General features: G+C 38.7%; 1 protein-coding gene across 1 annotated transcript in view; it reads right to left on the reverse strand.

The window, feature by feature from the left end:
• Positions 1 to 255: 255 nt before the first annotated feature.
• Positions 256 to 16,048, reverse strand: part of NCKAP5 (NCK associated protein 5) — a 371,509-nt gene continuing 355,716 nt past the window's right edge. The window contains exon 19 of the mRNA XM_074594107.1: positions 256 to 1,880. Coding sequence (XP_074450208.1) covers positions 1,599 to 1,880 — 282 coding nt within the window. The 3' untranslated portion in view covers positions 256 to 1,598. The remainder of the gene's footprint in view (positions 1,881 to 16,048) is intronic.

The following is a 16,048-nucleotide window of genomic DNA, read 5'->3' on the forward strand; positions in this document are numbered from 1 at the left end:
GGCCGGGGAGCGAAGGCCGGGGCGCTGCTGCCAGGTCGTCGGTGCTCGAACGGTCTTTTTCTCCCGGTTTTAACCCAGCCTGAGGGGTGACTCGCCCCGCCCCCCGGGTAACCACGGCAGGGCTGCACAGACGGGCCTGCCCGCACTCACCCTCCGGCGCTGCTCCCCGGCCGAGCGGCTCGGTGGGCAGCGGGGGCTGCGCTCGGCCTCACGCTGAGGTGTCTCACCGTCCAAAAACCCCTCCTCAGGCACAGGTATGCGAGAGAAGTTTTATTTACGAAAGATGTTTCAATGAAAATGTCTTAAAAGTCGAAAAAGACGATGCAAGTTTACGGCGGAAATTACTTAAAATATAACAAATTGCACAAAATATTAACACTGATCATACAATATTTCAAAGATTAACAGGCATGTGCTAAAGAAACTGTAGAGTCTAGAAATATCCCAAATATATCTAGTTTACAGATTGCTGTACAAAAAGCAGTTATAAATACTTCACATCTAGAAAAAATACACAGAACCTTTGAAATAGACTTTCCCTTACATATAAACAACCTTTGTAGAAAAAAACCAAAAACACCCAACACAGGCCAATCCCCCGGCTCCTAGATATGTTTGAACTGGTTAGCACCAACATCTTCTTTAAGTGTGTCACAAACAGGAGTTGAGTTTCGACTGTTTAAAAAAATTATTTTAGCATTTACAATTTAATTAAGACCAGATGGGAGACTACAAAGGGTAACACACCACGGTACATTCAGAAACCGATAGGAAATGAGTACGGGGGGGTGGGAGCAGAGAAGCTGCATCGCGGTCAGAAGTAGAGGGTGGTTTGAGCAGTTCTCATTCCTACGAGGCTCCTGTTTGTGTCAGCGGTGAATTAGTTTGACCCCGATCTTTCAAACAGTTATGCACATGATTGATGAAGTCAATACCAGCAGTATCGGGTCTTTTAATCTATTCATTTTCTCGACATGTCAAAAGTCAAAACCCTTTCGAAATTAGACGCCTGTTGTGAAGTCACAGTAACTGAAATGCACATTTCCCTAGACCACCTGTATGGAATTGCGCTAAGAAGAAAAAATAAAGTATGTTTTGTAACAGGGAGTTGAAGAAAGTTTGTTACAGACAATTTGGCAGGCTCAGGTTTATGGTAATGCAGTGTTTCTACATACAGTTTTAAGACTAGAACAATTATAAATCTTTTTTTAAAAATCTACTAACTTTTCTTGTTAATATTAACATCAATTTCTTTTAAGTTAGTAATCTGCCATTACGGGAGCATAGCACCAATTTAGTATTTATTGCTGTCGTTTATCCCTACAAATATATTTTCGCAAGATATTTACAACTGTACAAATATTCACAAAAGTGCAAAATTAAGACTCTTTTCTGTGTAACCATTCGTCGTGTTCCGTGTTGCATCTGATGCAGTGCGATGTCTGCCGTCCTGACTTTCTTATTGCTGCGCGGGGACAGTCGGAGCCCCCTGCCGTGAGGATGGCGATCTGGAGGGACAACTTTCATCCACCGTCTCTGCTCCCCACTTGCCTCCAGCTCCGTTACATGCCGCAGTCACGGCCCACTGGGAAGTGTCTCTATACATCGTTGGAGCCTTGGCTGGCACAAGAGGAGAAGCTATCGTATAGAGAATCGCTCAAGGATTCTAAATTGTCCACGTCGTGCCTACTCGAGCTATTTAAGGAAGCTTCTTCGTTCTTTCCATTTTCTTCCTTTTGTCCTTCAACTGTGTTCAGACAGTTCTTCTCCTTTTCTAATAAAAGTACGTTATTGCTGTTAAATTTATTGAGAGACTCCAGGGAAATTTTAGATAATCTATTCTGGGAATCCTCTTTTGTTTCTTCAGTTTGCTTCAATTTCTGTAATAAGCAAGGGAAATATTAGAAACATATTTCTTACAAAAATGAAGTTATCCTACTGTACACCATTAATTTCTGTCTTTCCAAAGTTCACAGGGTTAACAGAAACAGATTGTTCGACGCTTAAATCTCCATTATAATTAAATAGAACATTAATGTCCATTTTAGGATAAATCATAACTTTAATGATTCTGCTGAGACAAATAGGACTGCATTTACAAAACAGTTAAGTGCTATTAATGACTTAAGTAGCAGATCCGGGGTATGCATGTGTTAAGCATCTCCAGCATCTTCACAGTAATTTATATCTTCTCCTTTAAGAATACTTTGGGGGGTATGTTTAAACAGGCATTTGTTTAAGTAGAGTTTGGAGTCTGCTAAAAAAATGGTGCACAGACACGTTCAGAGGAGAAAATAGCATTTTCCATAGATTACAGACGCAAATGAAACTTGCTAGAGAATAACCTCACGTTTTGCATGTGTAAGCCTATTGATTTCCACCGACCCAAACCCTCTCTAATAGACAAGAAAGCAACAAGACAGGAAATTATACTGAACTGGGCCAATCCCCACAGACCAGAATCAATCAGATATTGGCCAGGCCTACTCGGAGAAGTGCTGTAATTCTGCAGGAACACCGGACGGTGTATTAGCACATTATATTAAAAATGCACAGTAGGATTATACAGGAGTAATTTTATCCCTTTGTTAGCTACTGGTATTTTCAATCGGAGATCTGACCAAGGAAGAGTTAGGGAACTGTGTAGGGAGCAGTTCAATAAAAATGCCCCGCCGTTCATACACAGGGTGCTTCAAAATCCGTGTAACTAACTCCTCTTACCGATAATATTATCACAGGAATACGAGATAACATTCAACATTTTACATTCAGCATCCAACAGCCTCGCGGAGAGGTAAGATGCACGAAAGTTGAGATACGCTGTCAGAGTGCAAGCCGTTCCTCAGTTTTGGTATTGCCATCAGATAGCGAAAGCTCAATCATTAAATTACTGTCAATCCAAGACATTAATATTTTGGTTTAGACACAAAATGAAATGGTATTTTAAGCACACTGAAAATAAAGCATGGCCAGATGTATGGATGATGTGGGTCATTACATACGCAGTTGTGAAGGGTCATAAGAATTTTTTGAAGAAATCAAGTTCCAAGTAAGTCAAGTGTTGTGCATGCTGTGCTGCTTATCCTTGGAAATCTTGAGCAAGAGGAAGACAAAATTGTTAAACAGTTTGATTGCTTGTTTTTATGGCTAGTTAGATAAAAATTGAAATGCCAGTCCAATGACTGTTTATATTGTGATCCTGTCATATTTCATAAGCTGACAATGCCTGGATTGGGTTAGTATTTCTATCAAATGTTTCAAGCAAACTTAGGTAAAGGAACAGGAGATGCTAAAGTCTTGGAAAGTGAAAATTTGCTGTTTGGTTCATTAACTAATCTTCAGTCTAAAAGGTTTTAGGGGACGTTATGTTAGATTCTGATTTTAGATGACAGTTAAAACTAAGGTCTTCAATATCTGTAATTACAATGTTTTCCAAAATAGTCATATAACCCTTGGTGAGAGGAACAAACACAAATTTAGGACCCTTCAATAGAAGTTCTCCACAATTCCAGCTTAAAATGTTCTTCCCTTTGCCCTCATTTGAAATATTATACAATCCTACTGAAACAGTTGTTTCACTTCTCTGTAGGCCAGATGAGGAAATTCTCAGACATGGCATCAATAACATACGTAGTTGCACTTTCTGCTCTTCAGAGTACTAAACCTAAAATACTTTATTATATGACAGACTAAATGAATTTTCTTTGTGTATATTTTTCCCACTTCACCGCTTTTCTTTAGATAAATTGCATGTGGCTGCTTAGCACAGACTTGGGGCTGCAAGAACTCGATACTGGTCTTAGTAAGGTCTATGATAAAAATTTTATTGATTCAAATGGGGGCAATTTCAACTCCTGGGTAAGAGGAGCAGAGACACCTGGAGTATTTGCTGCACAGGGCAGTCCAGGTGAAGTATCAAAATGAGAGCAAATGGAACTAATTCAGTGGTATATTCTGCATATATGTAGTATCAATAATTTATTATCCCCTACAAGCACAACCTGGGCTACAATCCTACTTTAATCACACCCTAGTTCGTCATTTAATATAAGGCTATAAAATATATTTGAGAAACTGCAGGGAACAGAAGTATTCTCTACAAATTTTAAGTAAAATCATTGAATCAAATGGAAGTGAAGTGAAGCCCATCAGTGAAACCCACTGGCAAAAGATACAGAGTAGCGAACAGTACATCCAGGATACATCAAGAATTAAAGGAAAAAGTCATTCTACAAGTTGCTGTAGCAAAATTTATTACTAAAATAGAGACAGAATTCAGAAATAAGTTATGGATTTTTTTGGACATATTGTCCTTTTTAGATGTCTTAATGCTTTTTTCTTTTAAAAAAAAGGAAAGTAATTACTGCAATAGTATGCAAGTATGCAAAGGTAATGCTCATGTGATGTGGACTGTAATACTTTGCATTTTTTCATTTGCTGTAGGTGTAACCTATTTGGCTACAATATACTGTTTCAGACACAGCATTGTTCTAGGAGCTATGGCCACCTATTGCTAATTTTATAATCAGGTAAGAATGTGGGGTCATCTGGATGGGACTTTTGGTAGGGAAAATTAATATGCTAGAACTCTACTCAGATAGCAGATGTACAATATGTACCAATATGATGTTATCTCACGATTTCATTAGTACAGCTGTACTTATATCTATTCATTTTTCTGTTAAATTTTATATGAAATAAAAATATTTTTGTAGTTAGAGAATTAAAATAGGATATTCTAGTCCTTGACACATCTTGAGCTCCATGAGCAAAAATAAAGAAAACTTTAAGCAGAGATACTAATGTAAGAATCTGCATGATCCACAAATCATTTTCTCCCACAATAACAAAATTAGGTACATTCCTAGAGTTGAAAAGTCACTGATAATTTCTTTAAAATTGGTGTGCCAGAGCAAATGTCACCCCCAGTTCTTTAAGATTTTTTTTCTGTAGTTACTAGAGAGACAATTTGGAAAAATTACCAAAGAGTATTTATTTAGATTCATCCTTAATTAAAGTTTCTTATTTTTCATGGCAGTCACAACAGCTGCTAGATGAATCAAAAGGCAAAACCAAAGCAACTATTATTAGAATTTGTTTGATAAATTGCGTATGTGGTTAAGTAGTGTCTTTAGTTTTGTTCATGTCGATTTGTTACTGACCTCAGCAGAGTCACAGATATAACAAAGAACAAGGGTTAGCCCAAAGATGTTAGTATTGTGCATTTTAAAGCAATTAGTTCATTAAAGCATTTCAGAGTCACACTAATGTGAGCCAGCAGCTTTTCCTGCAGATAGGAACATTTGGCAGCAGATCAGATGCGTTTTGCATCCACAAGAACTGGGTGAGATTTGGTAACGGTGTAGAGAGCACCTCACCCCTAGGTCATGGGTTCCAGTCATATCTTTCCTATATTAGTAGCAACTTTCTGCATAATGAATATATGGTTTTATCACCTCAGGAAAAAAAAGGACTTGGTGATTTTGCTCAGTGTTGCTAGAAAAGCCAAGATGGGACCAACAGTATGTGCTTGCTCTGAGACACGATTCTTCTCAGAAATAATACTTAAAGCTATTTCAGCCTGGAGGTGTTGACTTCGTTGCTGACTATTCTGCATCTGTTCTGTGAATAAATAAGATGTCTGCTGCATTCAGTGTGGTCAGTTAGATGTTTTCCTGAGTACGAACTTAAGGGGAAAGATAAAAAGATGTAGTCATGGGTTTTGGTCTAAGCAAAAAGAAAAAGAAAGGCTCAGCACTGAAAAGGACTGATTTTCACATTGCCTCTAAAAGCACTGGTCCATCACCCTAAGGCAGATCAATGGATAGCTTGTTTTACTTATACTAACTGTATTTTTGTATAGAAAATCTATATTGTTATAGCCTTAGGATATGAGGAACATTTGTTGTTCTACTCTGTGTAAGTGGAGAGCTTCCCATCATTGGAGTTTCTTAGCTAGGTGCTTCATACCACCTGAGAGTAGTGACTAGTTGTCAGAAGAGGAGAAACTCTATCTGACATAATACAGACATTCATCACAAGTCACATCACTTTGAAATAAACTCATGAGTCATGAATCAGAATAATGTTTCCTTGTTGGCAACATCCTAAAGGGAATAACTAAAACCCATTAGTGATATAATAAAATTTGGCATGTCACTTCAAGCACAGCAAATTAGGAAAACAAAACTAGCCTGCAGTTACACTGATACATTATAAATAGGTGTTATTTCTACATTAACACATCAAATTAGATTATTTTTAAACTTTAAAAATGAGAGGTTAGATGTGGTTAGAATGCATTTTCAGTGCTGTGTGATCAAGGACCAGTCACAAGTGTAGTTGTGAATGGCACAAAGACTCTGCAGGTCTAAAAGGAAGGAGCGGGGAAGGACGGGCTCGTTCCTGGGTACAAAGGACCCACAGCTGGCTTGCAGAAAGGAATGCAATAGTAAGTCCATTTCTTCTGTATAGTAACATGCAGAAGCTCTGATTGCCTGGAGGTCAGGCTATGCTTATAAGGCACGGCAGTGCCCAATATTAGCAATGAACCATTCTGCAGGATAAATGTATTTTCCAGCTGTCTAAGTTTAGTTAACCAGCACTTTAAAGGGTTCAGAATCAGTTACACACAAGAATAAAATGAACTTTATTTATGTCTCTCATGCACTGGGCAATTTAGTTTTTAGATTAACACAAAAGCAAGAAGGGCATTGCTTCAAGTGAAGTATAACTGCAAAACACTATTGGGTAAAAACAACTAAATTGCTATGAGAATTAAATATAGATCAACAAAATCAATACTTAATTGTATAACTCAAGGTCTTGCATTTCAGATCTGATCTCTAATAGGAGATACAAAGTATGTTCCCTTTTTATTTTTTTAGTTATTATTTAAAACTTTATTGTGAAGGAACGATTTTCTAGATTTTTATCTTTTTAAAAAATTGTTAGTTACTTTTCTGCATATGTTCAAGGTAAATTTGATCCCACAATGCCACTGTTTCTTATTTTAAATTCAGAGTTTTACCAATTTAGATATCCTCTGGTCCTACAATTGCTTTGTATTTATGACACAATGGTTCTAAGTGAGATATGCAGTTACAGCATTACATAGGTTGCTGATATATAACATAACCTGTTTAGTAGGACATTTTTAATATGTTCACAGCCTCTTGTAAGACAGGTGTATTGAGATACAGAGCAGTATTCTGATCAGAGATATGCTGGGGTAATCAGAAGTAACTTCCCACTGAATTCAGTGGTGTTACACGACCAGTTTACAGTAGAAAGGCGTAACATAAAAGGGTTGGTTTTGAGCTACCAGGTAGTAGCTTTCTATCAGCCGGCCAGGACAGAATGCAATGGCAGACGCTCTGTGGAATGTGAACAATCTCCAGATCTCATTTAATGTCAGGTGGACAGGTAACACTCTACAGTGAAAATGGTTGTACAGTCACATCCAGGAAACTACAAAGGTGAAAGCTGTAACTGCGTGACCTCTGCTGTATTACAGCTGAGCTAAAGATGTGATGTTTGAACTTCTTTCTCTTTAAAGCATAACCTTAAATAATAAGTTAAGCCTTGCTCTCACTTGTATATTGTCAGAAGCTTTCATCTATTTTCTTGGACTGACAGTAAAATAATTTTTGAAATAATGAATCACTTTTCTTTTTTCTACTTGAGCAGAAATCCCACAATTATTTTGCTGTACCAGACAATGACATTCTCAAAGACACACCATCAGATTTTCAAGATAAACAGTAAGTGCCAGTTTCTTTTCTTGGGAAAAAGTGCATCGATATGGAGTATTTTAAAGTTCATTAGTCCGTTCAGCAATTTATCGGAAAGCCATATATACATATACATATATCATCCACTTATGGCATTATGGGTAATATAACAATGGCAAGAGAACCAAAGCTTGCCTACCGTATTTAAGAGTATAACGATCTACAAATATATGTTAGTATCATAAGGACAGCATTTCTGATGATCCTGAATTGTAAATAAATTACCTTAGAGGAAATAAAGCTGATTAGCATGAACTGTGTATGATTCATAACTGCAAATCTGGACAAAACAGCTATTGCTTAATGAATGCTTAATGAATGACTGAGGAGTTGAGACTTACATTGTCTATAGCTTGAATTCTTGTGTGGTTTAGGAGATAAAAGATGGTTTAGTGAATTAAGCTTTATGCTTTCTAAAGTGTAATTTTCATAAAATGATGAGATGAATAGGTACATTCAGCATTCTAATGCCAAGAATATCATCCTCATAATTCACAAAGTATATAAATATTTTGTTGATATGACAAGACTGTTTGACCTGATTAGGTATATTCCAACCCTCTTTGAACTTTTGCAGAATTTAATAAACCAGGATTTTCAGGTCCCATTTTCCATATCGGCAAATCCAGCTTTCAGCCTTCTGCTCAATTATGTACTGAATGCCACAAATACGGTTGTTTTCTCATAGTGCCGCAGAATGGCCACTGGATGCATCGAGTATGCGTGGATGAAGTTTATTTAAAACAGAATGAGAAACTATAATTCTAAGTGCCAATACCTTGGAAAATGGTCACAATGCAGGTGCTCAGTCAAGTGTGTTGAGAGGAGTTATTAAAAAGAAAAGCAATTAAACACTGATACTTTCTCCAGAAGGTAAAGCAGGGCCTCACTCTATTCACATTGGTGGAATCACCAATTTTGCTTCTCACAGAGGGAATCTACCCACTAAAAGCAATGCTTACTGCAATCAGAGGCTCATCACAAGGCATTAAAGAAGAAATATCCATGGTGAGAAAGGAAGTTGATACTCAGTTTGTAGAACCTGATAGACTGAAAATGAGCAAGACATGCACAGGATACACTTTACTTTTCAGAGATCCTTTTAGCTTTCCTAGTAGAGGGAGTTAAATAACAAAATTGTTCTGATTTTACAGTAATGGGAAAAAACTCATAGTGAAAAAAATTCATACTGAAAGATAAGATTGCTGATGAAGTTATTGAACATGACTTAACCATTTGAAGTTCAGTACTATTCCTTGACAGAATTATGTTGAGGGTTATGTTGCCAGTGATAACCTACTGAATGGTACTGGAACTATGCAGTGCAAAGTCACTTCACTATTTCAGTCCTCATTAGACTGTGTTTAACCACACAGCATTTAAGTATACAGAGCTTTGTCCTACTGAATGAAAGTACTTGTCCTTGCCTTGATGAAAGTATGGTTGATTGTTTCAATAAAGAAGGGGGCTTATGAAAAAAGGGCTACAATTTTATCCTAGATTAGAGGCTTAGAGGATTTTTTTTTTTTTTTAAATTGGGATACTTACTCAGAACTGACTCAAGAAGCAGAAAAAAGTATAGTTCAAGAAAGATTTTTAAATCTTATACAAAACGTGGTTCGTAAAAAGACAGACTCTATCCCACATTACACTGTAGCAAAAAATTCCTCTCAAAATCAGTAAATGCAGGATAGTACTCATACAACATATAATCTCACTGACATTTTCAGTAATCGGGGTCATTCTTCTCTATGGCTGAACTGTTCTCAGACTACGGTTCGTAAGTATTAGCTGTGTTCTTACCTGTCTTCATCTTCCACCTTTGGCTTTTTGAACAAGACTATTTATTTTGGTAATTACAAAGACACTTATCCTCTCACTCTCCAGTGATGTCTGAGTTTCTGGCCTGTAATGTCTGTATGTCAGTCACCCAGCATACCGATGGAAAACGGGATTGCACTTAAAGACTGCACTGCAAATGGTAATTGGTAGTGGGTCATGATTTTCCACACTAGTAATCCTCTCTTTTGAGTACTGGACTAAGTTTCACTTCAGGTTAGCCTGCGACTGTCCAAGGTACATCAGCTGACCTAAGGGCAAAAAGACAGAAGCAGCAGATAGAGAAGGAGCAACGTTATGTGGCAGCATCAAGAGCAAATCAGCAGTATGAAGAAACCATGTAGAAATAATTCTCCCAGCTATGAAAATTGGCATGCATGCACTGAGGGCTGCACTGTCTGCAGGGGAGTTCAAAGAGGATGAATCTCTGCTAGAAGATCAGCAGAGGAAAGAAAGGGAACGTCCCCTCTTATGAGTTTTAAAGATGACTCATAGAAGTCATTTAAACAAAGGAGTGAGCTCCACAGCAAATAGTTTTCTCATTTTTAGCCTTTCAGGAGGACAGCTGGGAAGAGACAAACAATCTTTCCAGACCCATCAGCCCTCCTCTGTATGACTGCCCATTTGTTCACTGTGGAGGGAGCCTCCATGTTCGCATACATGGTGCACACACATCAGAATGATACGTCTTCCAAGCTCTCACCGAGAAGAAATACAGAGGTGATAATTTTCACATTTGGAAGCAGGATTTTCTTTAAACAAATCTGAATTAGCATGCTTAAACCCCACCCCAACAAAATAGCTTACTTAGGAGCCTGAAGTTGTCATTTTCCTTTCCACTCCAGATTGTAATCAACTCTCTACATATCAGAGTTTTTTTTATCTCTAATGAATCTAACAAAAAAACATTGCCCTTTCTTTCTGCTTCTGTGAAAACTAGCCCCTGGAAGACACTAATGAAACCCACCAGGTGTACCCTCCTCTAAAGGACATGGACACCACCTTCCTTAAGTGAGGGTTAAGGGATGCAGCTGGGCAATCATGCCACATGTTGCCCTGGTAAGTGCTCCAGGAGGCAGCAGAGGAAGAGGCTGTAGCCCAGGTTGCCTTCCCAGTAAACCTGATGCAGCCTGAGCTATGTGCATACTGTTTTCTGACCCTGTGCAATGAGACTACAAAAGTTCCTTTGTAATCAGACAAAACTGGGACAGGATAGATGCAAATAATGATGCTGGTTACATGACTGCACTTGCCACCTCTTCAGCTGACATTATGATCTGCACAATTTTCAGTACTGATTCATGAAAACCATGAACTGCAGAATGAAAACCTATGTTTAAGTTAATCTGCCATCAAATCCTCCACAACAGTACAGTTATTTACATGGGCTTTCCAAATTTATGCAAACAATTTATCTTTGCTGTAGGGAAGAATATTTTGAGGGACAGAGGCACAACATGCACAAAAATCTGAGCAACAGTTTCAGATATAGGCTGCAGAACCAAATTAAAGTAGAAGGATAAATCCTCTCTTGCAATTTTTAGTTCATTTCAGTACAGCAAGTTGTATCAATAAAGAGCCCATAGTATAAGTCAGCCAGAAAATAAATGCTGTGAAGGATGTTCCATTTTATGTCGTTTGAATTTGATTAGTGATTAGTCTTGGTGGTTAAACCACATGGGAACAGTAATCAAGGTTTCTCTACTGCGGTTCTGTAACAACTGGAAAACACTGTTGGCTCATGTCCTATACCACGATGGGATATTAACCTAAAATCTAATTAATCTATGAATGAATAACGGTTCTAGAAACATACTATATTACAATCAATTTTAAGTGAGTTCCTAACAGAAGATAAGATGAAGAAAAAGCTGTAAAATTACCAGAGGTTGATAAATTCTGTTTACTATGACTGATGATTTTTATGGATGATACTTTTACAATCCATCAAACTTTTGTCAGTTCAAGAATCATGCTGCCAAACGTATGCAGTAAATTAATTTTTAAATTTACATATTTATTAAAAATCTTATTGAAAACAGCAGGAAGTAAGCCTTGTTTGAATAATAAAATAACTTGTTATTCTACTGGAAAGAAAATAAAAAAAAAACAACAAACCTTCTATTAAGATGATTTTATGGTAAGGCAATAATTATAAACAGCTACATGAATTAGTTAACCAAACAATGTATTAAATAGCCAACCTCAAATTAATCAAGAATTAAAAAAACTGTTGGAAGATAATCAAGTAAAAAATGTAATCTAAAAGCTGAGAAATTCATGGCTGAGTTTCAGATGTGCTTGAGGACATGTTTGTTAACTCGGGCCCATTGGCAGGGGCTCCCTGTGGTTCCCTGTGAAAAGCATGGGGAGCTACAGGTGTCTGTCTGCGTGGCTTCCCCACTCAAGGTGCTGAAGAGGAAAGGCGTGTTAGCAATCTTCTCCTGCACGTGGCCGCAGGAATGTGCCCAGTGTGATGTGCTGCTGGCTCAGGAAATCATTCTGTCACCTCAGCCTGTGTTTATTCTCACAGAACAGAAGTCCGCTGTAAGAAGGTGTTAGACCTGCACCCTGGGCACCTCCCAATAAAGGCTGAACAAGAACCATAGGGACATCTGCTGAACAAGGGAATAAACAGAGACAACAAAGGAGCAAAGTCCACGGCATGTGGTAGAACGTGGCATACCCATGAGGAGAGGAAGAACTACTTCCCCACCATTTCTACAGGGAAGGATGCAGAAGTGTGCCAAAATGGTGGAAATGTGAAGCACGGTGATATGATCTGAGGCAAGTAAGGCACCTCAGAGACCAGACAAGCAGAGTTCTTGGCCACGTCTGCTCGCAAGGCCTCATCTCACTGTTACCCATCAGTTACGTTACGAGGATTTTCTGTTTCACCTTTGACGTATTACTCCACTGCTGTGATTCCTGTGCTGTCTATTATCTCACAGACATGCTCCTGGTATCAAAAAAAACACTGGAGCCAGATCTCATTGTTCTCTTTGTTTTCTTCCCTGGTCTCACCTCCACAATTGCTGCATTTTTCTTTGACCACTACCATTGCTGGGGCCAGCCATACACACTCGTAAAATTCCTACTTTGTGTATACAAAATACATAAGCCATCCTGCCTGCATCTATCAGAAATGAGACTTGCAGTAACTGTAACAATTGTGCTTCCTCGTCCAGCCCTCTCACTTGTCTCATGGGAGACTAGGGGTCAAGGAACAGGCCAACTTATTTGATTTATGGATTATGGAGTACCTGGTGTGTGTTCATATACGACAGTATGCCTGGTACCTGAGAGCATCCGTGTCATTTGGGGTGTCCGCCACAGTTACCAGGAGAAAGTACTATGCCTGTGCTCGTGGTGACACCACTGAAAACAGAAACAGGCTAAGATTAGATTTAATAATTTAGCCAGAGGACTAAAATATATCTTGATGGAAAAAATATAGATTGTAACTAATCTCATGTTTACCAGACAACTCAAGGATACAGTCCTGGGCTGTGACTCAGTAGCCACATGGATTAATCTAAAAGGAAACGAAAGAGACAGGGCTACGTGCAGGGAATAGGGAATTTATGTCATAAATGCAGATTGTGGATTATATTCCTTTGCCCAGCTCTAAAGGATGATCAAAAAGAAGCACTGTGACATAAGCAGAGTAAAGCTGGGCACCAAGATGACCACTGCTGGAGATGCCAATGGAATTTCCTACAGCCAGGAGATTTATGAATTGTTCAACTTGCCTCCTCACAAAATTAAAGCAGTGATATAAATTTTGATTAATACACATATCATTTGGCTGTGATCCGAGGGGAATTTTAGTTAATTTACGGGTTTAAATTTGTTTGCTTCATCTTTTAGATACATCTGTTTCTGGTCATGAGAACCTCTGTCCTACTTTGTGGACTTTGTGGATAGCCAGGCATACAAAATGTCTCTCACTTGGATCTGGTAGGAGGCATCAGTGAGAAAACTTTCTGTGAGGGGCACAGCCTCGAAACAGAAGGGAGTCAAGGACAAGTGTGCTGGACAGACCTTTGCATCTCCACCTTTGCCTTTCCTGGGTACCAGCAAGGTTCAGGATCAAAAAGGCTGGTAAACATTTGTGCTGGGTCCACCTGGGCAATAAAAGTCCCCTCTTAGAATGTGAGGTGTGCTTTTGACAAGGCTTTGGAGGCTTTTTCAGAGCAAGGAAGTACAGTGAAAATATATATTGGGAATCCCAGTTCTGTGGGGTCTCACCCCCCTATTTGGCTGTGAGAAAACCTTTGCTGGGAATGATCAAAGAAGGAATTCAGTGTGAGGAACCAGGACAGGCTCCTCTTCCCACAGCGGACTACCTGCAGTGACAGAATAATGTAGTATTTTTTGTATTGATTTTGCTACAATTTGTGTATAAATAAAGAAATGTGTACACGAAGTGATAGCCAGTCACATTAATGTACTTGGACAAACGCTTTAGAAGACTTATTTACCTTAGCAATACAGAACTGTTACTGCAGTATCAACACTGCAAACTGCTGTGAGATACTGGCAATACAGAACCAGTTCCTATGCCTAAAATACAGATTATAATATTGTTAATATAATAGGCCACTAGGAGGACTAAAATACAACCGGAATTCATGCAGACACGCTGTAGAGCTAACATGGACTCATTTTCTGAATGACCAAAGAGGATACAAACAGGAAACTTGGATAAAAATAGAGAACAAAGCAGTTCCTGCGCCCTATTAGCCAATGAATAATTTGAAAAGCGTTGCTGAAGATGAGCAGGCATTTGGTATTTATTGTAATACAAAACCCCCCATCTTTAAAGTGCTGATTCCTTTGATATTTTAGATTATTCAGGATTCAAATATTTGTAAGAATGGAGTAATAATTTCCTCCATGTGTGGACATTGTTAAGAACCCTGTATGGACAGCAGGACTGCTCAAGGCGGTATAGTTCTGCTCATGCAAAACTCTTTGCAGGATCAGGGTGTGAATTTGCTTCTGACATCCTGAAAATTCCTCAGCAGAGGGGCGATGTGTTTGCAGTTAGCCCTTGTAATGCAAGATCCCATCTTGAGTAAGAATGCTTGATAAGAATATTAAGTGATAATGGTTATTTGCTTAGCACTGCTATGGGGCCTTCAAAGCCCTCAAAGCAGCCTGCTAACAGTACTGGATTAAATTCTAAATGCAGCTGGAAGGTATTATTTATATTCTTTATTTAAAAATGCGAAACTTAATAGCAAGAGAGGTTTAGCAATTTGGACAGTTAGCCAGAGCACCATCCTGATCTTCACAGTCCTGCACTCTTAACTGCTAAGATTTTTGTCACTATTTGAATATCTATTTTTGTCTTTGCAGGCAGAAAATTCTCTGCGGAAAGAGAGACGCCTGTATCGTTCTCCTCACTAGAGAGCATCTGAAATGCTCTTCAACATACAGGACCTGGCATTTTATCCAGTGTATGTGGTAGTTAATCAAATGTTTTGCACTGACTTCAGGAGACTTTGGATCAGACTCTTGATGCATTAGAGAGATAAATTATTTAACTTGCTGAGTTCCCCTAGAAACAAAATATTGAGCTGCAAACAAAGCTAACAAACACCAAATGGGACACCATCTGCTGCAATGAACAGAACATGACCAGTTTCCTCCATGCTTGAGATTCTTCCAAAATACAATCTGAAATAGGTTTGTTAAACTCCCAACTGTCTCACAAAATTGGCTTAGCACAGGTTAGCAAATGCTAATGCCACCAGCAACAGCAAGCCAGACTCTGATATATCAATTCAAGTTGTCTGTGATTTTATTTCTATTGGACTGCCCTGCATAAAAGCTCAGGGGTTTTCTCTTATCCAGAGCCTATCGAGCCTATGGAGATGCTTCTGTTCATGCCGCGTGTCCTAGGGCCTATGGACACTGAGTAGTTTCTGCCACTAGGTAAATATGAATGGTAATTATCTACATCTATGTCTATTATTTAAGCAATCATAAATCTGTATTCTTCTATCCTTTGACATCCAGACTCTATGCCTTACAACATCCTGGAGGAACAGGATATGGAGGCAAAAGAAGCTCTATCTCCCACAGGAGTGGCAGGAGATACCTGAAATCCCAAGTCCCTACTTGGTATCGAAGTTTTCGGCTGTGGTGGAGAACGTGTGGCTTCCCAAACACTTTCATAGGAACAGAAGGACACTCCTGTGAGTGCATGTGACACTAGTGAGTGCCATCAACATTAGCACTATTCCCACTTAGAAAACATACTAATTGAGCAACCAAATTGAGCAACTAGTTTTTATGTAACGTGAGGAAAAACCCCAAGAGTATTCGCCTTGTAGAACAAGAAGATAAACGTCTTCATACCTAAATTTCCTACATAGCCAGACACTTCATCTTCTAGTATCACCACT

Source organism: Larus michahellis, chromosome 7, assembly GCF_964199755.1.
Source record: "Larus michahellis chromosome 7, bLarMic1.1, whole genome shotgun sequence".
NCBI lineage: Eukaryota > Metazoa > Chordata > Aves > Charadriiformes > Laridae > Larus > Larus michahellis.